Source organism: Mytilinidion resinicola, assembly GCF_010093595.1.
Source record: "Mytilinidion resinicola strain CBS 304.34 unplaced genomic scaffold BDZ99scaffold_7, whole genome shotgun sequence".
Lineage (NCBI taxonomy): Eukaryota > Fungi > Ascomycota > Dothideomycetes > Mytilinidiales > Mytilinidiaceae > Mytilinidion > Mytilinidion resinicola.
Window position 1 is genome coordinate 1790851 of NW_022985443.1, and position 23156 is coordinate 1814006.

Consider the following 23156-nt stretch of genomic DNA (forward strand, 5'->3'; position numbering starts at 1 on the left):
CATGCAACAGGCAATATCAGACGGCGCTGGCGTTTCAGCAGTCATGGCAGCTCGATACACTTGACTGGCTAGCATTCCTCGCGGAAGGGCTCACAGCCGGACTAGCGCCGGGTTGCGCAACGTCTGCACCATGCAGAGACCCTTAGCTAGGCAGAAAGGACATAAATATCCTGACACGCCCCATCAGACCATGCCGACCTCGTCGGGCCTGGGGAACCTCTACAATCTCGGCAACATCAACGACAAGCTGCCCAAGATCCCCGAGCACCAGATCCACCAGCTGATCGACTCCGTGAGACTCGAGCGGCCGACACGCGTGCGGCGATGGGCGAATGAGGGCGAATACCACTCGATATGGCTGCTCGTCTACCCCGACTCCCCGGCGAGAGACCTCGTGCTGCGCATTTCCGGCACCCACCTGCCCCGCATCAAAACCGAGAATGAAGTCGCTGTCATGTTGTGGGTTGCGAGCAACACCAAGATCCCGATCCCGCAGGTCGTTCGTTACGACTCGTCTACGAATAACCCGATCCGGCATGAATACACAATCCTCACACGTGCCGTTGGCAACACTCTAGACGCAGAGTGGCCACATCTCGAGGAAAAGCAGCGGATGACTGTTCTGGACACTTTTGCTGACTATCTCGCCGAGCTTCACGCTGTTGAGTGGCATCACATCGGCGGTCTACGCATCGTCGATGGGAAGATTGTCCCAGGACCCGTGCTAGAAGACAGCTTCTGGCAAGTTCCAGATATCGCGCGAATCTGGCCCCGTGAGAGCGTCGAGTCTCTCAACATCCAAGGCCCGTTCTCCACCTACGTCGAGTACATCACCGCGCACATCCAGAAGTACATCTACGCCATCAGACGCCACGAAGCACTAGGCGGCATGCGCGAGCTGCTCCTCGAGATCAACCGCTTCGTCAACGCCATTCAACGAGACGCCGAGGAGCTGAACCATGTCAAGCTCCGTCTAGCGCACAAGGACCTTCACTTCCACAATGTCATGTACGATAGGACGACGCACAAGATCACCGCCATTCTCGACTGGGAGTTCTCGGGCGTCGTGCCATTCACGAAGTGGAATCCCACGAGGGCGTTTCTGGCTCACACGCCTATTGATGACCAGGCGGTTGCGAGGAAGCTGGCGTTGGTCAGGGTATTTGACGAGCGGTGTTCTGCGAGGGGTATCACGTTCCTTCGCGATGCGGAGTTCACTTCGAAGAAGCAAGAGAGTATGCAGGCGGTGGCGGATTACTTGAGGAGTCTAGTTGAAGTGATCCCAAGGGGGGAGAAGTTGGGCTTGGCTATGGGTTGGCGGAGGGAGCTCGAGAGAAACATGGCTGTTTTTGAGTGATTGGGATCATGGGATGCGTTGAAGGGAAGGTTTATGGATTATCGATACCCTCATTGACTGAATGGCGCACCCCCTGAGGTGCTAACAATGAAAATTGAATGATGCACTGGCTAATTATGAGAATTTGAAGGTTGAATAGGCAGGAGAGTCTTCAGATGATCAAACGAACCCAGGAAAGAGGTACTCTAACCTAAAACTCCTGGAAATGACATCGTGAAGGTGGATAGGCATGAGAGGCCTCAGATAGCTAACCACGACCAAAATCGCGGTCCTCCAATCTGGACCCTCACAGAAATGACATCTTGTGTTTTTATGAGATGAATAGGCTTGGAGGACCACAGACGTTCACTCCCCACAGAAATGAAATCTTATGTTGTCATGAGATGAATAGGCCAGAAGGACCACAGACGTTCACCTATATTATCAAAAGCGTACCAAAAGATGTCCAATTGAGAGAGAGAAAAGGATCCATTCACACTGGGTATATATACTAACAAATAACCGTAACACCGGATCATGCTATGTGTAAATATATTCGAACAAAAGGAAAAGAAGCAGGAGAAGTAACAAAAGCCACGAATGCTGATAGTATATACAGAAAGAGCCATAAGAGGGGCATAAAGGAGAGAATATACATCAAAAGTGACCAAAACAACCACCCAACCCACTGGAAACAACTACCCTACGTACCCCAAAGGGCCTACGCTATCTTCACATAGAAGAGAAGATAGGGCGTAAATCTGCCCATTCCCGGGACGATTTGCACCACGTTGGTGAGGCTCGGAGGGGACGTTTTGCGGACAACTTTGTCGGAGATGATGTGGGTTCGCTGGGGCCCTGACACGTGCGCCACGTAGTGGCCGCCGTCAATTCTTCGGCCTTGATGACAAACAACGGACGACAACTTGTACTTCAATGGTAGATCTTTGGCCGTTTGGTACTTCGTGAGATCCAAAAAGTCGTCAAATTTGGTGCCATTGTTGATAATATTGCCGTAATCGTCGTAGATAGTCAATTGGACAACTAGGAGTTCCGGGCCGGCGTCCACAGTTTGGGTACGAGTGTGCACCCGGCTTGGGGGCAATTGGCCGTTCTTGCCAGGACCGGAGCACGCAGCGCAGCGTTTCTCAAGTTGCGTGGGGGCGAAGTGCCGACGGAAAGCGGCAGCAATGGTGTCCTTTCGACCATTTGGGTGGAGGCGGAGGGTGGTCTCAGCACCGGTAGTAGGGTGCGTGACGGTGCCGCAGGCGCAGGTGTCCGTATTCGTTGCTTGCAGACGAAAGAGCGACGCAAATTGGGCGGACCAGGCAGGAGTTCTGGTAGAAAATGTTAGCATTCGACGTTTTGGACCATAAATAGGAAGCACTTACGCTGTGGACGACTCAAAGGCATTAAGAAGCACCGAGAGGAACTGCTCGGCGTCCTCTTGTGTTTCCATTCCAAGGCTGGATTCGCGGACGACGGGTGACGCTCGGACGACCTTGTCAAACGAAGTTACTGCTGATTGGGGGACCTCAGCGTGAGGGTTTTGCGGGTCCCAGTATAGAGGAACGAATGCCTTCATTGCACAGGCGAGACATTGGGAGGATTTCGGCGCCGTTTTGGCAACGTGCTTGCCACCTGGGGAGCCTCCGGACGCTGTCGACGGGGTGGCAAAAGCACAAGCGTTCTGGCCTTGATTATGGCCATCGATCCAATGAAGCAGCTGAGGGAGATGAAGAAGGGATTGCATCACGCTGCGACGATAGCAGTAGTTCATAGGGTTTTGGAGGCCCTTCGGAGCGCGGAGCTTCGTGCAGCGCAGTGGCCAGGACTTCGCAATTCGGGAGACCTGGAAAAAGGTTAGTCAAATTGCATCGTAAAAGCAAGAGCGTTGAAATTGGAGGTAAACTCACGTGATCGTGACGGGTCTTTTGCAAGGCTGAGCCACCCTTGAGCTTAGGAGGGCGGAGGCGTAGTTCGCTTTCGAAAGTCATTTTGGTCGCTGCTTGCCAAACGGTCGGATTTTCCAGGAGTTTTGCGAGGGCGGTGCGCGTCGGATGGTGCTCCAGGCCTAACTGACCAGCAGTTGTCGAAGGTATTGAGAGACGAAGATGTGAGGAAGAGATCGAGTCGTAGACAGGATGTTTGGAGGACGAAGAGGATGAAGAGGGCTTGGAGTTCATCGTTCTCAGAATGTCGTCGAGAAGCTTATATAGCAGCTCCCGGCGTCTTCTCTTCCTGCGTATTGAGGCCATTGTTCTCAATGTCGACGCCGGGGGCATTATTGAAGACAATAGGATTGGCGCCATGGTGAAGCATGAAAATTGACTGGATTGGAAGATGCACAATAGGACAATTGCAAAAACAATAGAAAGTCAATAGAAACGACAGAGGTGAATATGAAGGTGAAGGTCAGCGCGGTGAATATTTCACAGCAGCACAACCTCGATCCCAAAGGAGACTAGAGCTTGGACAGAAACCAAAAATCACATGCAGATACTACTGTACACGAGAATAAAGGGAAATATGTGCTGCCAGCGGTCGCTGGCGGGTCCTCGGGGGTGTATGTGCGAAAACATGGAGGGTTGTGAGGTTGGTGGAAAAGTTTTTCTACAGCAGAGAGAGGGCAGATCCCTCGCAATGATACAAGCAAGAGTTCTGCGACTGAGTCGCAATTGAAGGCAGGTGTATAGTTGGTAGGTTGTGGTATATCAGAATCAGAGGTCGTTGACGTTGGCGAAGAAGTTCTGCTCCGCCGCCGGCATTCCCGAAGGGGAACGCTTTGATAGGCCGGAAAAAGTGTCCGCAATGGTCGCCTTCAGCATCAACACCATGAAGACTCGACCTTGAGCATTCCCTTCTTCTTTTCTCGCCATGCCAGAATCAGACTCGCGCGGCGAGGCCTATGAAGCCGAGCATGTCCATGCCGTGTACGAGCAGATCGCAGCCCACTTCTCCTCGACCCGATACAAGGTGTGCGTCGCCCGCATTCACTCCATCCCTTCGCATACGCCCTCTATTATAGCACCTCCCTTTTTACAACACCCCTTCTTTTCTCCTGTAGAATTCCTTCGCACTTATAACTCCCTCTTCCGGATCCTTTTTCTCTTCTCTTCTTAATTCTTCTCGTCCACTTGTAGACCTTCGCCCCATCCCACTAACATCCCCCAGCCCTGGCCCATCGTCTCCTCCTTCCTATCTACCCTCCCCGCGGGCTCCATTGGCCTCGACGTCGGCTGCGGCAACGGCAAATATCTCGCCCTAAATCCCTCTATCTACACCCTTGCGTCCGACCGCTCAACCAACCTCGCAAAAATCGCTGCCTCACACCAACCGCACTCCGCCATTGTCGCCGACAACCTCGCGTTACCGCATCCGCTGAAGACGTTTGACTTCGCGATCTCGATAGCGGTTGTGCATCATCTGAGCACGGTAGAGCGGCGGCGGGAGGCCGTGGGGGAGATTCTGGCGATGCTGAGGGAAGGGGGCAGGGCGTTGGTTTACGTGTGGGCGCTGGAGCAGAAGGGGAGTCGGAGGGGGTGGGACAAGGGCGGGGAGCAGGATGTTATGGTGCCATGGGTTATGAAAGGCCCCAAACAGGAGAAGCCTGCGAAACGACGAGGAAAGGGGGAGCGTGTGAGACCAGGCGAGGAAGAGGCGTCTGGTGTCTCAGAGAGCAAGATTGCTGGGGAAGAGGCGGCACCGATGCCAGCAGAAGGAGGTGGGAATAAGACGTTCCAACGGTATTACCACCTCTATAGGAAGGGCGAGTTGGAGGAGGATGTTGTGGCGGCTGGGGGGACGGTGGTGGAGAGTGGGTATGAGAAGGATAATTGGTGGGCTATTGCTACGCCCAGAGAGGCAGAGGTAAGTACTGCTTGATATTCGAAGGGCTCAAGAGATTTAGATACCCTGCGGCAACAGCCGTATATGTGGATGAGCTCCAAATGAGTAGCTTGTCGCGGCTCTTGGAGACCTGCGTACAAATTAAAGAGACCTGTGCTGGTACAAACACAGACCATCTACTCTCCTATATACAAGCATCTGCGACTGTCTGAGGTGGCTTAGCAAGCTTACCCGTTGTTCAGAGAGATGAGCTTCTACCAGATCCACATTATTGAAAACATGTCGAAGCACTACAGACAGTGGGGAAACAGGGTATATAGATCTATGATATTGCATTCTACGCCTATTTTTGATGCTAGATATTTGTACAAAGGTATCATGATTTACAGCGCAATATACAAGCACCTCTTTTTTTCGATTTACCCAAGATAAATGCTCAAACCCATTCTTTGGGACTTTTCAAAACATCTAGCAATTTCTCCTCCCGTGTGCCTTTCACAGGCGAATGCATATACTGCCATCTAGCAGTGAGCGGCAAACTCATCAGAATGCTCTCCACACGCGCGCCAGGGGCGTTAAGCCCAAACGCCGTGCCGCGGTCGTGCACGAGATTGAACTCGACGTATCTCCCGCGGCGAAGCTGCTGCCACTGCTTCTCGTGCTCGGTGAAGGGCATGTCCTTGCGGCGATTCACAATCGGGAGGTACGACGGCAGAAAAGCACCGAGACAGTCTTGCACGAAAGCGAAGAGCTGCTCCTGATCCTTCTCCGTCTCGTCCAGGTCATCGAAGAAGATGCCACCGACACCGCGTGTCTCGCCTCTATGGGTGTTGCTGAAGTACTCGTCGCACCACTTCTTAAAGCGTGGGTAGTACGCCTTGTCGTGCTTGTCGCAAGCCGACTTGATCGTGTTGTGGAAGTGTATCGCGTCCTCGTCGAAGAGGTAGCAGGGCGTCAGATCGCAGCCACCGCCGTACCACCACGCAGATGTATTACCAGCTTCGTCGGCGGTCTCGAAGTAGCGGTAGTTGAGGTGAACGGTTGGAGCCATTGGGTTTGAGGGGTGGAGAACCATGCTCAAGCCTGCGACGAAGAATTCTAGTGAGTCTACGTCCGGGTCCAACGCCTTGTGGTTCACGCGCATCTTTGCGATTGCGGCGCGCGGCAGGCTGCCGTACACCACGGAGGTGAGGACGCCTGCTTTCTCAAAGACGTTGCCGTCTTGCAGCACGCATGTGATGCCTCCGCCGCCTTCAGGTCGGTCCCAGCTGTCGACGAGGAAGGGTTTGCCGTCGACCTTTTCCAGGGCGGCGACTATTTCTTTCTGGTATTGTTTTATGAAAGCTTCCATACGCAGGCGCATTGGCGACTGCTCAGTGACGCCGGATTCCCGCTTCGCAAGTGTATCCTTCTCGGCGATGGTCAGGGTATCGGCCTTAGCAGGTGGTTCGCCAGTGGCCTGCTTTAGGGGATTAGCGGGTGGCGCCGGGTGATGAAGCTGGAGAGCTTGCCATTGAGTAGACCAGCAGCCCGACAAAGGGAATGCCGACAGCGAGGCGAGCTTTTGCGCCGAAGACGGGTCTTTTGCCAGCATTGCCCAGCTTAGGGCCTTTGGGGAGGCCGTCAGACATCTGTCTCACGGTCCGGCCGGCGGATTGGGGGGTGAAGAAATCCACGCGGAGAAGGCCTCTCGGTCCATAGTTCGAACGAAAGAAGGGCGGCTTCAGAAGCCGCAATGAGGGCCGGACGGAGGCCATGGTGATGCAATTGCACGCAGAATGGCAAGGTCTTTTACGAGAGACGCATTGGGCATCAGCGGAGATTGAGGAGGCCTGAGGCGGGGGGAAAGGAGGCGCGCAGAGTTAGATATGTGAGAGGAAGAAGCGTCGGGCGGCATGGTGTGGAGTGAGGGTCATCACACCACGGACGACGCAAGCGAGGCGGCGACCCGTGGGACCTCAGAGCGCGAGGTCGAGCTGCAAGGTACCAGATCACGTGTAAGTGTCCCTCTGGAAGATAGGAGTTGGAGTGCTGGAGGCAGCTGCCATGATACAGAGAAGTGGCTTTCGGGGACATCTGGGCGGCTGGTGAGTCAAGCTCTGGGTGGCAGCAAGTGACCTGGATAGCTGCATCGGCTCAGCCCCATGACTCCGTGGGCCAAAGGGCGGCTGTGCAGGTTGGTTTGCGCCGCTGAATCACTTCCCACGGCCCAGCTGGCACGCACTTCTACATACGTGACTTGCTGCTCGATCGTGGCTGCTTATACAACCACGATCCACCGAATTCACCTGCCTGTACCCCACGTGACGCGCCTGTCCGCCTGGCTGCCCCTCTTAAACCCGCCGCGCTGTGCTGCTGCCTTCATCTTCCACCTACCTCACCGCCACCTTCTCACACAACCACCAGCTTTGCACCACCATACAACCTCAACACCCGTACCAACCTACAAACTACAGTCGCTGGCCAACATGCGCTCTAAGTTCAAGGACGAGCACACGTTCGAGAAGCGGAAGGCCGAGGCGGAGAGGATCCGCCAGAAGTACAATGACCGCATCCCGGTACGTCCTCCCTTCCTTTGCCATCGTCGTCGCTATCGCCAGCGACGCTCTTTGCAGCTCCTCGGGGTTTCGTCACCATCCGACAGCTTTGCTAATCGTGTGTAGGTCATTTGCGAGAAAGTCGAGAAGTCGGACATCGCGACTATCGACAAGAAGAAGTACCTCGTACCCGCCGATCTCACTGTAGGCCAGTTTGTCTACGTAATCCGGAAGCGGATCAAGCTCTCGCCTGAAAAGGCCATCTTCATCTTCGTGGACGAAGTTCTGCCACCGACCGCTGCACTGATGAGCTCCATATACGAGGAGCACAAGGATGAGGACGGATTCCTCTACATCACGTACGTTCACTATTCCCCGCACACTTAAGGCATTTTGGCTGACACGTCAATAGGTACTCGGGGGAGAACACCTTCGGTGAGGCGCTCTGAGCTCGCCTGTCCTTTTCGATTTCCGGTTTTCTCGACGGCAGACGGCGCTCCAACTCGGCGTTGTGGGAATGATGCGATTTGCTTTTGGTTCTTATGCACGACATGGCACGGAGAGGGCAGCGGGTCTAGTATTGCGCAGGGGAATATGGACAACTCTACACTTTGCGCAATCATGAGGAACAGGTCTCGTTGATAGGACACAGGCGGAAGACAGCACGATGGGACGGGCCTATTGATTTCCACTGTCTTTGTACCTTTTTCGCTTCTCCATAAACCCCCCAAATCAACACATTTGTAACTCACATTTCTGGACTTCTGTGATGTGCTATCGATATGCAGCCCTACCGTTCACTATGAGAGCGCGGTCCGATCAGCTGCAACCAGTCCCATGACCACCGACTCAAAAATGACACGTATGACTGTGAATTACTCCAAGGCTAGATCTGTAGAACAGGCCAGCAAATGTTCCAAAATTGAATCCTGGAATTCGTTTGCCTAATCCACGGTTCCGTGGTTCTTGACCTCATCCGCCCAAGCTCCAGCCACCCGTCCCAAGCTCTCCACCTGTGCAGATCATCCCAAGCTCCACCACCACCGTTATCAAACCCCACGAATTAAACTCCACAGATTACAACTCCAGTATATACACTTTGTCTCTCTTTGACCGCGAATTAAGACTTCCATATCCAAGCGCGATTGGCGCACACAACCCCCAAACATGAGCTACGCCTACATCATCTCAAAGTGCGCCTTCCAGCTTCCCCTCTTCATCTCCCCTCAAGCCCCTCTGATCCTTCTTTAGACGCCTCGACCCCGTCTTCGCCCTCGCCATCGGTGCCGGCGCCGCCGCTGCCCGGATAAGTCGCGAAGAGAAAGAGAAGGGCCGGAACGCTGCACAGACAGTAGATGTGTTGAGGCGGAGAGTCGGGTTGGCGTGGGAGAAGATTGGGGCGAAGTGGGAGGGAAAGGCCTGAGATGGAGCAGTCGCAGGACTTGGGTAGAATAGAACAACTGGTGAAGGGCATGGTATCTGGGTCATGAGAGGAGGACCAAGCCAGAGGCTTCGGATAGCCATGGAGTACGGTACAACCGTGCCTGCGGCGTTGGATACGAGAGTGCAAAATCCACACATACATCACATCTCCCACAAAGGAAGAAGCCGGAAACGTCAGAGCTGCCGCACTATCAGTGCTCGATACCCTGTGTATATGTACCAACATCACATCATATGAAACGCTCGTAACGAACTCAAGAAAACTTCGATTCATGTGCCACAAGTACAACATTTCTAGTCTGGACTAATCACAGGATAATGGTACACTCAGGACCAGCCAACCCTTCAGCAAACAGGCAACCCGCTCTTTTCTCTATATGATATTTACACCTTGAGTCCCAGATCCTCCGCGTACGGCAGAAGGAAGAGATCGCCGACTGCTGATACCGATGCCTTGCTCTCGAGTAATGTCTTGGCGGCCTGAAGAGGGATATATTAGCTTAGGTACACTGGGATATAGATTTTGGGAAACTTACAGCCTTAACTTGAGCATCCGTGACACCATCGATAGCCTTCGCTGTCTCATCGAGCTGGTACGCCTTGCTGCCGTGAATCAATCCAGAGCCGGTCAGCTCAAGACCAGCGCTGATGTCCTGGCCTGTCTCGAGCTCTTGGAACTTGGCGGCGGCCTTCGCCTTCTTGATATCCTCAGCAGCAATCTTGCCACCTGCAATGCTGTGCAGGGTCTTGACGGCCTCAATGGCGGTGGCCGAAACGTTCTCTGCTGTGCCGTTAACGTTGATGTAGAGAAGACCGGCGTCAGAGTAGATGGCGCTCTTGGTTTCTACGCTGGTGCCGGGGCTGGCGGCGGCCTTGGAGAGGAGCGAGAAACCAGATGACCACTTGATGTTGGATTTGCCGCCGAGGAGGGAAGCCAAGACCTGGATCTCGGGCTTGTAGAAACCACCGGTGAAGGAGCTTGAGCCGGGGAAAGCGAGGACTAGCGAGTTGCCGGAGCCGTGTGCGATACGCTCCTCTCCACCGTAGTATTTGCTCTGTTTATCCCGAACAGATTGAAGCAGGTCCTCCGGGGCTTTGGCAGACACGCCACCAAAGAACTCGTTGACCCATTTCGAGAGGTCGGCGTGCTCGGCACCATTGGCAACGATTGCGAAGTTGGGCTTTGCGTAGGCGAACTGGGAGAAGTACTCGATGGTGTCGGCGGCTAGGTATTTCGTGTACGGCGTGGAAGACGCGGGGCTCACGGGTGTGCCCAGACCGCGGTGGAAAGCCAGGCTATGTGCGGAGCTGAGAGCTATCGCCTTGGGGCTGGCCAAAAACTTCTTGTGGGCCAGCTGGATGAGAGGGAGCACTTCCTCGGTGTAGACATGGGCTGTTGCAATCGTCAACTCCATTCATCCAATCTCCATCCACATCTACTAGTACGTACGGAGGTACTTCGTTGAGGAAGCAACTTCAGCGAGGAGCTCGACGAAGTATGGGAGGTCGTCTCGCAGGAACTTGGCTCCAATGACGAGGTTCTCCCGGGAGTGGTAGGATTCCAATTCGGCGCCCAGGAGCTCGGATTCTCGAACAATGCGCAACGCAGACCGCCGTTCCGTGCCCTGCCGCAGAATTGAAGGTTAGCAGAGCTTCAAGGCAGCTTTCTTTCCGTCTCAATCGGATAGCCGTACCCGGAATGCGAATTTCTCCAGGCCCTCCGTTAGCCCAGGGAGCAGCTGGTATCTCGTGCCAGCCTTTGCCACCAAGGCGAGGGTAGTTGTAGGTCCTGCGAGATCTCTGCTGGCGATCTTGACTCCGCTGGCATCGCCGGTCTGATACTGGAACGACCCTGATGCCGCTTCGGCAAGGTAGCGCTTTTGCACGGGCTGTGCGAACTGGCACCGTAGAGCGCCCCGGCGGAGAACAGAGCGCGAGAGCATCGTGACGGGGTGGGCGGGAGTCAATGGATAGAGGGGGGTGCTGTTTGGGGATGGCGGTCGGATGGGAAGATGTCAAAAGAGCGAGTTGGGGATTCACGTGACCGCTTGGCATCGAACACCAGTGGACGACTTTGCAGGGCTTCTAGCGGGGCGGCCGCGAGCTTCCATTTTACCTCATTACTACATACATCTCCAGCACCCCGCCACCAGGCCTCTTCATGTCTTCTTACCGGTAGCATCCGTGCCTGTCTAGAGATCTGGCAACATCTCTAGCACATCATGTCGAAAGTACGTTGCGCTTGCCCTGCCTAATGCTCGAAGTGGGATGAATCATACTGACTGTCTGTCCAGAACGTCACGGAGCTCTGCACGCTCCTCGTAGAGAAGGAGCACGGCGAATTGGCTGCTGTAAGTGCCATACTCGGCTTCCTGCGTTAGATTTCGCATATTCCTCGCACAATTCTCGCCTGTGCGACCAATTTGAAGCTCTGTGCTGATTTCGCTAGGACGTCTTTTCTACGGTTGCGCATGTCGGACGACAGCATCTGGCTGGTCTTATTCGAGCATCAAGACTCCCCACCAAGCATTTCAGGCACGGCCTCGCCACCCTTCTGCAATTCCAACTTGTCCTCCAATCCGAGCTCGACGAAGTCACATTTTACGAAGTCAGCTGCGAACATGCTCACAATCTCGCGCGCCTTGGGAAAATCGCAAGACTGGTAGAGGCACGGTATGGACAGGAGGCTGGCGAAATCGTCACCACCTTGCTGAACTCGGGCCATGCGAAAGTCTCTGATCTCGCTGCTGCCTACGGAAGGATTCACAAAAAGGTGGATGTGAGCTCGACACTCCCCAATGGAACCATGACGAAGCACGAGGGAGTCAACGGCCAGAAAGCGGGCACCACCAAGACCACCAGTGACGACACAAGCAATGACGATAGCGCTGGTAATGGTGGGGAAGTCGGCAGCGTTGAGAACAGCAATGGAGTCACCGCCAACGGATCGGCAATTGTCCAGGACAAGCCAGAGACTTACGTTGAGTCCGATGCTGAGATGCATGCCATCCTACACAGCCTGCTGAAGGCTGGTTGGATCGTGCCCGTAGACCAACGAGATTTCTGGCCTCTCTCCGACCAACGCCTCGACGCTGAAGCTTGGGTTCTGGAACATCACTTTGAAAAGGGCAAGCCCCCCAAAGGTCCGAAGCAGGTCCAGGCGCTGAAACGCCACCTCAAACACCGTATGCGCCAGCTGCGTGATCAGGCACTTGATTTCTCGACTTCAAGCATCCAAACCGGCTCCAAACGTCCCGCCACGTTCTCTGCCTTGCCGCCCGCCAAACGAGCCAGAGCAAATGGTGTTAATGGTGCTAGTCACTCCAAAGCCGGGTTTGCAGATGATGACGGCGTGTTGCTCGATGTAAGGCAACTGATGCTCTTCTTTCTAGGATTTTCCTAATCTTCAATAGGGCAATCTCGTTGTGCGCATCAGTCCAGAAAAGGTCAGCGTTGCGATGCGTACTGAACAGCTCGTTCGTCTAGCAAATCGTTTCATCGGAGAGACCACGTCCAAGGTGTATAGAGCCTTTCTCCAACTTCTGGAAGAACAGACCCCCAGGTGCTACGATCAGTATAAAGCCGATCCGGACCCTGACTCGGACAAGATTCTTATAATTGAGGCAAAGGCCAGCGTCTTGAAGATTGCAGAAGTTCTTGACAAGAGTGTAGACCTCTACGATGGTCTCGCTGAAACCCCCGAATTCGTCAATGGAAACACTAACCATGATGGCGATACCTTGGTTAACCGAGGCAAGCTGGTCGAAAAACATATCAAAATGCTCTCAGAAGATCCACGCCACCTTGCTACTTGGGCTAGCTCACGAGGAGTCAGCGAGTGGTATGTCGAGTTTCCACGCCTAAGCCGGTACCTCATCCAGAACCAAATCGAAGAGACTGTTCAGTCCCGGTTCGAACGCCTCGGCATGCGGCTCCTGCGTCTCCTGCACAACAAGGGTAAACTGGACGAGAAACAGGTCGCAAGCTTGGGTATGTGCCGACCGAAGGAAATCCGTCCTATCCTCAGTCAGATGCAAGCCGCGGGATTCCTAGATCTTCAAGAAATTCCAAAAGACAACAGTCGTCACCCGAGTCGTACCATATTCCTGTGGTTCTACGACCAGGACCGGGTCAGGCGGTTGCTATTGGAGGATGCTTACAAAGCTATGGCACGTATCCTGCAGAGAATCGAGATCGAGCGTCAGGCGAGACTCGAACAAATCGAGAAAGCGGAGCGTACCGACGTCAAAGGTAACGAAGATAAGTATTTGACTAAGGTAGAGAAGCAGAAGCTACACGAGTGGTCACAGATCGAAGTGAAGCTTTCCGTCCAGCTAGAGAGAGTCGACGACTTGGTTGGCATTCTCAACGACTTTCTTGGTCCATGAAGGCGCACACTCCCTTATTCATCACAGATACCCTGGGTTTCATATATGCATAGCGACCGGCGTATCTCTGCATTTTCATGGCATAAAAAGGACCTTCTCCTCAGACTTTGTATATCATATTCCTTCGATTTTGCATTTGGACACCCAGGAAATAGTAAGTGACACCTCAGAGGTGTGGAAAATCATGGTTTCTTCAATGTCAAAGTCCTGCGACTGTGTATTTCTGCGTTGATCATGAATTCCTGGTCTACGCTGTAGGACGGGATCAAGCTGTCATGCTTGGACTTTTACAGGCCTATATACGCGTCTTTGCCGCTGTCCATGGTCCCTCATAGTGTATTCAGGAACTCGAATGGTATGAAATCATATCATTCTGAACAGTCGATAAACTCGCCATGCCACCTCAGCTCAAGGCAGAGAAGTGTGCGCATTTACTCACTGGAGGCGCATGTGTTGCTCACGTGATTTCGTATGCTATCCAACCTCGGCCTCTCAGACCCCGCCCGCATGCGCCCACGAAGATCACCTTCGACTCTCTCTCTTCGGGAACGAACGACCCATGCGAGTCAGCATGGGACCACAATGATCAATGTATATAGCAGTTTAAACAAATCTACTTCATCTGTCTCATTTCTTTCTCTGCTCTCCAGAATCTTTATACTCTCTTTGTTCCGCTGATCACGCCTTAAGACTTCCACGATGGCCGCCATGAACTTCTCGCTACCCCCGGATCTCGTTCAGTATCTCAAGGACCTAGACGATTTCATACATACAAAAATCACACCATTACAGAACAAAAACGACAATAATCGCTTCTTCGATCACCGCCGCGAACACGCCCGCACAGATTGGGACAACAATGGCCTACCGCGTCCAGAGTGGGAAGAGCTCCTCAGCGAGTCGAGACGGCTGGCAGATGAAGCAGGATTCTACCGCCTCTCGCTACCAAAGGAGTATGGAGGCCAAAACAGCAGCGACGGTCGGGGAAGCAATCTCTGGATGGCGGTAATCCGAGAGCACCTCGCCGCAAAAGGACTCGGGCTCTTCAATGACCTTCAGACTGAGCACTCAATGGTCGGGAACTTCCCCGACGTAATCATGATAGAGAACTTCGGAACACCAGCGCAAAAGGAGGAACTGATTGGGGGCCGATTGAAGGGCAAAGTGCGGATTACATTTGGGCTGACAGAGCCGAATCATGGGAGTGATGCCACACATATGGAGACACGGGCGCGGCCGGAGAAGCGGGATGGGGTTGAGGGGTGGTTGATCAATGGGTTCAAGAAGTGGCAGACGGGGATGCATAATGCGACGCATTGCTTCATTTTCGCGAGGACGGAGGGGAAGGATGGGAGTGTGAAAGGCATTAGCTGTTTTATTGCGCCTAGGCATGATCCGGGGATCAAGGCGGAGAGTTATCAATGGTTCGTATCTCTTTTCAATCTTGTCCTTCTGATTTCGGATTGTTCAGTTGACACTAACTATGTCCAGGACGCTTAATATGCCAACCGACCACGCCACTGTCTCTATCAAAAACGTCTGGGTTCCATCCAGTTCCGTCCTGGGGCCCATCCACAACGGTCTCGCCGTCGCGCAGGCCTTCGTCCACGAGAATCGCATTCGTCAAGCAGCATCTTCCCTCGGCGCGGCCGTCTTTTGTATCAACTCCTCGGTCGACTACGCCAACGAGCGTGCTCCCTTCGGGGTGCCGCTAGCGCACAACCAGGCCATCCAGTTTCCACTCGTCGAGTTAGCGACGCAAGCCGAAATGTTGCGGTTATTGATCCGCAAGACGGCACTAGAGATGGACTCGATGCCGCATGCGAAAATTGAGAAGAAGCTTGGTGACAAGGTCTCTATGTGTAACTACTGGGCGAACAGGCTGTGCTGTGAGGCGGCGGATCGGGCGATTCAAGTACATGGTGGCAACGGATATAGTAGGCACTTTCCGTTTGAGCATATCTGGAGGCATCATCGGAGGTACAGGATTACGGAGGGGAGTGAGGAGATTCAGATGAGGAAGGTGGCAGCGTATTTGTTTGGGTTTGGTGGTAGAAAGAGTTTAGGGGATGCGAAGCTGTGAGAGGACTGGAGGTAGAGGGTGGTAGGTGGTAGTATGTGTGCGTTTCTTTTATCTATGGGATTGGGGATCAAAAACATACTTCTTTATAATGGAGCGCTTCTCGTGCCATTTTAAGTGCTCTTCAGCCTTGGCAAATGAAGCGTTGTCTGCTCTTGGTCAGGTCATTTATCCCTTAGATAGCATTTTGCTCTTCAAGGCTTAGTACGATTCACCTTCAAGTCTCTGCCACTTTTCCTTAGGTGAGGCCTTGGTCCGTAACATCACAGTAGGCTTTCCACATCGACATAGTAAAGTATCAGCCACAAAGCTTCACCCGCTGCAAGCCTTGGACTTACTTCAGCCATAGAGCCAAGGCATCCGTTTGCTTTCACTTACCTGCACTCACTGAAATATCCTCTTAGGATACATCCACCACATTTCGCTCATCATTATGCGTGTGAAGCCGCCAGCACCACCCGACATCCACCCTGCGTGGGCTGGGTCCCCAAACGGAGTCCATCGTCTAGCAACACAGCTACCAGCGAGCAGGACATCGATCCTGAAGATTTCAAGCGAATGGTAAGTAGTCCCTGAAACGCTTCTCGCTCAGGGCTCTCTAGCATCTCGAGCGGATGTCGCGCAGCTATGCTCGCCATAATACTGACAATAAAACGCCAGGCAGCCATCAACTATGAAGCCTACATTTTTCTCCTCGACACGGGTAAATTATGGGAATCCCACTGAGCGACAGCGTGCATAGCGAAGCTTGCCGCAAACATACACTTCGGAACACGCTCGCTCTATACGAACGGTTCTCCAACGGAGAGCGACCAGAGGGACATCTCGCGGACGCTATCGAGAAGGTTATCAAGATTGATATCAACGGAGCGCAAAACGAAGGTTGGCGAGTGTTTTCATAATCCGACGCCGCCTTTCAGGAGGTGTTCCAGAGATTGTGCGAGCAATATAAGAAACAGACTGAGCTGGACGAGGCTAATGGCGTTTATGACGGACCTGTTGTCTGTGGCGAATGTGATGGGATGAGAGAGTGGCTCGACGGGAAGCTCAAGGCTTGCAGAGAATCAAACGAGTTTAAAGAGCTTCAACAGTCTCAGGATGAACCCGTGGTCTGCCAGAGGTGCGAATTCATCACATTGATGGTCGAGGCTACAACCGAACTAGGTGCGGCGAAGGACGACCTGACGCCAAACTGTAGGATCGGAGGCATTTAGGCGGACTGTGCCAATCGATGGGAATTCGAACTCCACTTTTTCAGCCTTCCAAGAGGTCTTCAATGAGTCTTCACAGGCTCTCTACTATTGTCTTTTCCTGAGGCTTTACATAGGTTGACGGCTTGGACGAAATCAAAATGGCTTTGATGTTTTCAAATCTTCCCTGACGTCTGTAAAGAATATGCTGCAGCTATGTGGAGAACTGAAGTGATGTTTGATGACATGGTCAAGATCGTGCATAAATATGTTGCTTTGCTACCCTCGTGGTACTGCAATATGTTTTGCGAGATATGGTCAGGATATATTTCGAATGGTATGTCACGTCGCTCGAAGCGGCCTAACAAGGCAACAGGTTGCTCAAGATTGTAATCTTACACCTCTTCCAAATTGCCAAAGAAACACCAAAGCACTTCGATCTATGACATTTTAACTTTTTAATGTTAGTAGGTGCGTAAAACAATCCTATCGGAGTCGTGGATCACGCTGCTAGCCCGCGAACATCTAGTATACCTAAGTTGACCACGCGATACAACAAGTGGTGCCCGCCTGACTCTATCTCAGATTCTTGAAAACTACGGAAGAGTCCTAAGCGGTGATAGAACAGTCTACGTGGACATACCCATTACATCCTCGTCCGTGCAAAGGCACGTCGATGATTGACCAGATCAGACGCTAGTGGAGGAATGCGCCACTACATCATCGATTCGAGACCATACTCACTTGATCAATACCCTCCACCACGACCCCGTGACCTATGATTACAACCAAACTCATTGCTAAAGTGAGGCCTCGTCTTCGAAACCCTCTTTCTGTGCGACTCTCGTATATTTCCTTGCTCGTTCCTCTTTCTCATCTCTTTCCTTTACCGATATTTATTTCATCCTTCTCTCATCCCTCAACCATTTACCCTACAACGATCTCTACAAAGCCTAAACATGGCTGGAAAACGTAAAGTCGAGCCTACTTCTCCTCCAAAGAAGCCGAAGAAGCCCAGAGTTGTCATTCCAGACTATCATCTCACTCCTCAAGTGCGCGATTCGGAGACCGGCGAAGCCATCTGGCCAGCCCCACAGACCCAGATTGACCGCGCGAAGTTACTCATTCAAGAATGGCAAGCTCAGCTCCAGTTTCGTTACTCTAGGACGACGCTGTTTGTGGTTCTTCGAAGAGCTATCTGATGCAGAAAAACACAACTTGCTCTCTTGTTTTTGATTTCGATTGGCCTATTGAAGCACCACATACAGTGTCGTACACCTGTAGTCCTCTTGGCTGACAAGGATGTATAGCTTCAAGGCTCGGAAACGCACGCTTATCGTACCAGACAAAGATGCGGATGGACTGACCTCAGGCGTCATCCTCCACCGCACTCTCACGCATCTAGGCCTACCACCAGAGCTCATCAGCGTGCATCTCGTTGGAAAAGGGAGCAATGTGCACGAAGAGGTCGAACGGGTCACCATGGCGTCCTATAATCCGGCTTTCATCTTCGTCTTAGACCAAGGATCTCGCAAAGCCCCTCCTATCATCGACGCCGAGCACCGTGGCCTAATAATTGACCACCACTTCGCCGAGGCTGGAGGCTTCCCGGAAAACGCTGTAGTCATCAACGCATGTGACTGTCCTCCGGTTGTCACCACCTCACTCCTAACCTATTTCCTTTGCACACAGCTTCATCCGGAACTAGGCGCTCATCTCGACTGGCTATGCGCAGTCGGGACCCATGGCGACTTAGGCAACAACCTGAAGTGGAAGGAACCCTTCCCGAATATGAACGATATGTTCAATTTCCATTCCCGCAAAGCCATCAACGAATGCGTTTCAATGATCAACGCCCCTCGCCGCGCCGCCTCTTACGATGTCAAGTCCGCATGGGAGACGCTCCTAGCAGCCAAAACACCAAGCGTAATCGTGAATAACCCAACACTCAAGGCCGCTAGGTTGGAAGTCAATCAAGAGGTGGAGAAGTGGGCTCACACGGCACCGAAGTTCTCCCTCGACGGTAAGATCTGCGTTCTCCGTATCAACAGCAAAGCGCAGATCCACCCTGTCATCGCCACACGCTGGGCTGGATATCTCAAAAGCGAGAAGCTAGAGATCGTCATGTGCGCGAATGAGGGCTATCTCCCTGACCGTGTTAACTTCTCGTGTCGTGTTGCGAAGAGCGCTAAAGCGCGTGATGAACCGGTCAACATCATCCGGACACTTAGAAGTTTTGCGGAGTCCAGTGAGGCACCGGACGCACTGAAGGACAGACTCGGGGAGAGCTATGCTAGGGGCCATAAGGAGGCTAGTGGGGGAGTTGTGGGGAAGAAGGAATTTGAGGAGCTGATGGAGGTCATGAGGATTGGTGAGAAGCCCCCCAAGGCCAAGCCTTACAAGGGTCCGAAAGGAATCAGTCCGAACCAGACGAATCTCTTGAATTTCTTTAAGAAACACTAAAGAGTGCGGGGAATATTGAGGACCGGGTTTAGCGTGGAGAGGAACTGGGAATGGATCCGGGAAACGGATTGGGATAGGGGCGGCGTTCCGGTTGTTTTTGGGGAAGGACGGGGCCAAATTGGTGCCTGCTGAATGGGTTGAATAGGTAATTGGGCCTGGGAGTAACTAGTTACTGGTGGATTGCCCCACTGGGATTGAGAAAGTCTTAATTAGCATTCTTCAATTCGGAAGGCTCTGGCGTCTCCACAAAAATCGAAGATAAAACATTCTTGATTTGGCCATCCTGCCCATGCTGGTCTGACGCTGCTTGAGGTACCTTAGCTTACTGATAGGGATTCAGGCAAGATGTGAATTGCTCAGGAACGGAGTTTGATCATCAAATAAATTGTACTGCTACGATGCGACCGAGCTGCTGCAGCATTTCAGTAAACACTACATACTGATTATGACCAATGAGCGTGCTAAGCTTGGGCACTGTACTCGCTAAAGTCGCCGCAGTTCGTACAGCTGAGTTGGCTACAAGGACGAGAGCCGAAAACCTTCTCAGTTGTCCCTTGAGTAGTTCTAATAGCGCATAATGTCTTCATGGAAAGAGCAATAAGGCTGGTCCTCGAGGAAATGTCTGCATCACCTATAGCCTGCGAGGTTGCGTAGCTGATCGGAATAGCAGTCACTCTATCTTGTCCCAATCGCTCCACCGAGTGACTGCGAACACAGTTTTGAAAGGGGATATGATACGGGAACGGTTCACGGGCGACAGGCACAAATGCCAGAGAGTGCAATCGGCTCCCACGGTCCGCCAGATATCGCAGGGATTCAGTCATAAGGCGATGTAGTATGTTCGGATGTTTAGTTTTGATCCTGTATCTGAAATTTTGATCGTCGACTTCGCGAACCGGAAACGTCGTAATTCTGAAGGTTTACAAATGACAGAGAGTAGCGGCCGAATGCTAGAACCAAATCACGCCAAGCCTAGAGAGAATCCATTTTATCCCCCTATGGAGCCTTGAAGTCTGGATATCCTATTCTAAGTTGCCGTAGTCTAGGGCAGGTATTGCACAGCTCAGCAAAGTCTGACGTAGACGTAATGGAAAGGGACATCAACAACAGAAAATGAAGCTCACTAAATTTGGGTCGAGTCTCTTTCACTATACCTAGCACGCTCAAACCATTGTGAAATAAAGAGCAGATAGATCGAAGCAAAGTGAAGTCCTTAAAGGCCTGTGCAGACTGCCTCCATACTTTAGGAAACTCTTCTCTCCCATGTCATAGGTGCTTCAATGTGTGTCCAAGTTTCTTTCCAAAGGGTCAAAGAATTGACTACGCGCAGCTTCTCACTCAACTGCGTTTTCTTCTGACGTGTTTAGGTATATTGAGCTATTACTTCCTGAAATAGGATCACTTGCTTAAGGCCAAGTACACACCGCACCCATCGTTCAATACCCTCAAGATCCACCTACTATTGTCTGTCGACATTCTATCGGTAATACCTAGAAAACCTACTGTCGTTAGATATTGGCAAGAAGTTTGGATCTGCTTTCTAGTCTCTAAGGGCATCATCATGGTTGGGTAGCCGGAATGGTTCAGCAAACACTTCAGCGGAATCAAGCCGGCTTAGCAAGACACGTCGGTTATACCCTTGAGGATATATTTTGCGATATGGGCAATTGCACCCGGCGGCTGGGTGGCGGCAATTTCTCGACTTATATAGATGTGAAATACAAGTCAGAGGAGAGAAGAGAAGTTAGTCCACTTTAGAAGTCTTCTGAATCTGAACCAGATATCGGAAGCATTGCGTTGCTAGAGACTCTAGGGTGTTGACGTACTGATCAAGGCACAATCCAAAATCGGGAACATCGACAAAGGAGCGAACCTTTGGACCTATGTTGAGCAGGTTTGTAATCCTCAGAGTCTTCAAAGAAGGAAGAGTGGCCACTGATTTCTGGAGAAGGAGTTAGCTTCAGCTCCACCATTTCTAGATTTGCTTACGAGAAACTCCGTCATGCCAGCTTGTGGGATGAGATCGCCATTTAGGTTCGTTGGGTATTCCAGAACTGGGCAGTGGACGGCCAGTCGCTGCAGCTGGCGTAGCGACTCACACAAGTGCGCGATCTCTGGGAGAGAATATGCCGGGCTGACAAAGTTACGATTATGGCCCACTATGAGCGTGACGAGAGTGCCAGCATGGTTCTCGAAATCCTCGATTGCAGGTAGCGGCTGATTTTCATTTAGATCAATGCACATATGTTCCAAGCCGGAAAATGATCTCAGGAAGGCTGGAAGTGTCGAATGGGGCAAGGTATCGTCCACGTGCTGTACAAAGACGAACGTTTTGAGAAGCAGATTGTTTTCTCGTGATACAGTTGCTAAGAATTTGGAAGCAAATGGACAGCGTCGTAGATAGAGCGTCCTGATCCAGCTAAAATCAACTCCTGAAATGATAGCTACTAGTAGTGTTTCGAGAGACAGATCCTGGCCGTGCAGCATGAGTGACTGGAGTCTCAACTGAGAGTGAATGGAGCCTTTATTTCTGTATCGTAAGACACCCTCTAGAAGATTTTGTCGCCTTTGTGCACGTGGGCAAGTGTATTGCAGACAAGCTAATTTCGGAGCGTTTTGAACAATCAATCCTATGCTGTTTTCTCCTTCGGGAGGGACAGCGTCTGTGAGATGAACGTTGTATAGGGATAGCGTTTTGAGCGAGGGAAAAGTCGGGGTCTCGGCAAAAGTAGGAGAAAAGTAGTGCCAACAGTGCCGGAATGATAAATGCTCGAGGCAGTTCTGCTTAATAACGAGTTCTCCAAAGCAGTTGACATCGAGGAACCCTGAGAGACGGAATTCAACGAGCCTTTTCGGTGTGAGAGAATTTAGGACTGCTATTGTGGCCTGGTTGCGGGATGAATCAAGAATCAGATGGATGTAGCTTCCGAACATGAGCTGGTCCAGGGTGGTCGGTCATTTGGTCGATATCGAGCTCCAATGCTCGGGAGTTTCTTTTCATTATGACTGAGTTTCCGTCGACGCCAATTCCCATCTCCTGCCATAAGTTCCTTGTGGCTATATCCCTCCAATCTTTGCTCACATGACACAGGATGGCCAGATCCGAGTCAGAAAGAAATGAGGTTATTGACGACTTCAACTCGTTTGGCAAGCCCATTAGGCCGCTCGGGGCTTGCAGCTGCATTGTGGTGGTTGATGGATTCAGAGAGGCATATTGGAGAACATGATGGGCGTGCGCGGACAGCAGTGCGACAAGGAGTTTTAAAGTGGGCGATGTCAAAATTGTGACTCGTGGCTGCCCGAACTTGACAATCTAGCACTAGGACTCCCGTGCTTGTACGTACTTAGACGAGGTTCCAAATATGGAAGTCCAGACACTGCATATAACCGTGGGCATGACGCTTGGAAAGAGAGGTTCCAGAATATGGAGTCAGGTATCATTCGATGCGATGGCTAGGCTCATCCTGGTCTGCCTGTAGCCATAGAAATGAACCAATTCATCTTTGAGAGCCTATGGATTTATGAATGATGCCAAAAGCAATTACCTCTGCCGCCCAGATCTGTCCTACACTACCGGCCCTTCGCGTCCTGACTCGGTCCCAAATTCTTCATAGCGGGTAGCCTGTTGCGATATGAGTGCGGTGGCTCTTTCTGCTGCGTGACAACGCGCTTTAATCCGATGAAAATAGCGATGAAAGGGAAGGCGAGAACGTAGACAAGCGCGGTGGCGAGGCGTTGCATGAACGTCTGGGGTTGCTCTGAGGGACTCGACATTTCGACACGATCGGGGGAGTAAAAGCGAGATGATTCAAGGTTTGACTCGAATGATGGTGGTCGAGCTCTATTGTTTCGTTGGGGTGTTGTTGTGTG

General features: G+C 52.1%; 12 protein-coding genes across 12 annotated transcripts; 7 read left to right on the plus strand and 5 right to left on the minus strand.

Annotated features, from left to right (window-relative positions):
• The first annotated feature begins 169 nt into the window (after positions 1-169).
• On the plus strand, positions 170-1820 carry BDZ99DRAFT_461875 (uncharacterized protein). The gene has a single exon (XM_033719714.1). The coding sequence runs from the start codon at positions 191-193 to the stop codon at positions 1355-1357; it is 1167 nt and encodes a 388-aa protein (XP_033578887.1). The 5' UTR covers positions 170-190; the 3' UTR covers positions 1358-1820.
• Positions 1821-2057: 237 nt separating this feature from the next.
• Positions 2058-3648, minus strand: BDZ99DRAFT_569865 (cysteine proteinase; the record flags this gene model as incomplete). The annotated part of the gene is made up of 3 exons (XM_033727934.1): positions 2058-2673; positions 2728-3188; positions 3253-3648. 3 exons carry the CDS (start codon positions 3646-3648, stop codon positions 2058-2060), a joined length of 1473 nt encoding a protein of 490 aa, XP_033578888.1.
• A 565-nt stretch (positions 3649-4213) lies between these two features.
• Positions 4214-5221, plus strand: BDZ99DRAFT_440953 (S-adenosyl-L-methionine-dependent methyltransferase; the record flags this gene model as incomplete). The annotated part of the gene is made up of 3 exons (XM_033717738.1): positions 4214-4312; positions 4511-4975; positions 5072-5221. The coding sequence occupies 3 exons, from the start codon at positions 4214-4216 to the stop codon at positions 5219-5221; spliced, it is 714 nt and encodes a 237-aa protein (XP_033578889.1).
• Positions 5222-5482: 261 nt separating this feature from the next.
• Positions 5483-7241, minus strand: BDZ99DRAFT_461877 (uncharacterized protein). The gene is made up of 2 exons (XM_033719715.1): positions 6697-7241; positions 5483-6644 (listed from the first exon to the last, which is right to left on the minus strand). The coding sequence occupies exons 1-2, from the start codon at positions 6940-6942 to the stop codon at positions 5622-5624; spliced, it is 1269 nt and encodes a 422-aa protein (XP_033578890.1). The 5' UTR covers positions 6943-7241; the 3' UTR covers positions 5483-5621.
• A 412-nt stretch (positions 7242-7653) lies between these two features.
• BDZ99DRAFT_519168 (light chain 3) lies at positions 7654-8171 on the plus strand (the record flags this gene model as incomplete). The annotated part of the gene is made up of 3 exons (XM_033725378.1): positions 7654-7743; positions 7849-8081; positions 8135-8171. The coding sequence occupies 3 exons, from the start codon at positions 7654-7656 to the stop codon at positions 8169-8171; spliced, it is 360 nt and encodes a 119-aa protein (XP_033578891.1).
• A 460-nt stretch (positions 8172-8631) lies between these two features.
• BDZ99DRAFT_569869 (uncharacterized protein) lies at positions 8632-9145 on the plus strand (the record flags this gene model as incomplete). The annotated part of the gene is made up of 2 exons (XM_033727935.1): positions 8632-8915; positions 8974-9145. Exons 1-2 carry the CDS (start codon positions 8890-8892, stop codon positions 9143-9145), a joined length of 198 nt encoding a protein of 65 aa, XP_033578892.1. The 5' UTR covers positions 8632-8889.
• A 221-nt stretch (positions 9146-9366) lies between these two features.
• On the minus strand, positions 9367-11156 carry BDZ99DRAFT_461880 (LuxS/MPP-like metallohydrolase). The gene is made up of 4 exons (XM_033719716.1): positions 10860-11156; positions 10616-10790; positions 9702-10558; positions 9367-9645 (listed from the first exon to the last, which is right to left on the minus strand). Exons 1-4 carry the CDS (start codon positions 11106-11108, stop codon positions 9550-9552), a joined length of 1377 nt encoding a protein of 458 aa, XP_033578893.1. The 5' UTR covers positions 11109-11156; the 3' UTR covers positions 9367-9549.
• A 231-nt stretch (positions 11157-11387) lies between these two features.
• On the plus strand, positions 11388-13553 carry BDZ99DRAFT_475412 (uncharacterized protein; the record flags this gene model as incomplete). Its single annotated transcript, XM_033721983.1, has 4 exons — positions 11388-11396; positions 11460-11516; positions 11615-12529; positions 12579-13553. The coding sequence occupies 4 exons, from the start codon at positions 11388-11390 to the stop codon at positions 13551-13553; spliced, it is 1956 nt and encodes a 651-aa protein (XP_033578894.1).
• A 642-nt stretch (positions 13554-14195) lies between these two features.
• On the plus strand, positions 14196-15876 carry BDZ99DRAFT_414577 (acyl-CoA dehydrogenase NM domain-like protein). Its single transcript, XM_033716732.1, has 2 exons — positions 14196-14977; positions 15045-15876. The coding sequence occupies exons 1-2, from the start codon at positions 14253-14255 to the stop codon at positions 15634-15636; spliced, it is 1317 nt and encodes a 438-aa protein (XP_033578895.1). The 5' UTR covers positions 14196-14252; the 3' UTR covers positions 15637-15876.
• A 1906-nt stretch (positions 15877-17782) lies between these two features.
• BDZ99DRAFT_440972 (DHH family protein) lies at positions 17783-19544 on the plus strand (the record flags this gene model as incomplete). Its single annotated transcript, XM_033717739.1, has 2 exons — positions 17783-17940; positions 18125-19544. The coding sequence occupies 2 exons, from the start codon at positions 17783-17785 to the stop codon at positions 19284-19286; spliced, it is 1320 nt and encodes a 439-aa protein (XP_033578896.1). The 3' UTR covers positions 19287-19544.
• A 1486-nt stretch (positions 19545-21030) lies between these two features.
• On the minus strand, positions 21031-22470 carry BDZ99DRAFT_497546 (uncharacterized protein; the record flags this gene model as incomplete). Its single annotated transcript, XM_033723524.1, has 3 exons — positions 21031-21228; positions 21276-22223; positions 22369-22470. 3 exons carry the CDS (start codon positions 22468-22470, stop codon positions 21031-21033), a joined length of 1248 nt encoding a protein of 415 aa, XP_033578897.1.
• Positions 22471-22708: 238 nt separating this feature from the next.
• On the minus strand, positions 22709-23145 carry BDZ99DRAFT_461886 (uncharacterized protein). Its single transcript, XM_033719717.1, has one exon. The coding sequence runs from the start codon at positions 23058-23060 to the stop codon at positions 22857-22859; it is 204 nt and encodes a 67-aa protein (XP_033578898.1). The 5' UTR covers positions 23061-23145; the 3' UTR covers positions 22709-22856.
• Between the last annotated feature and the right edge of the window lie 11 nt (positions 23146-23156).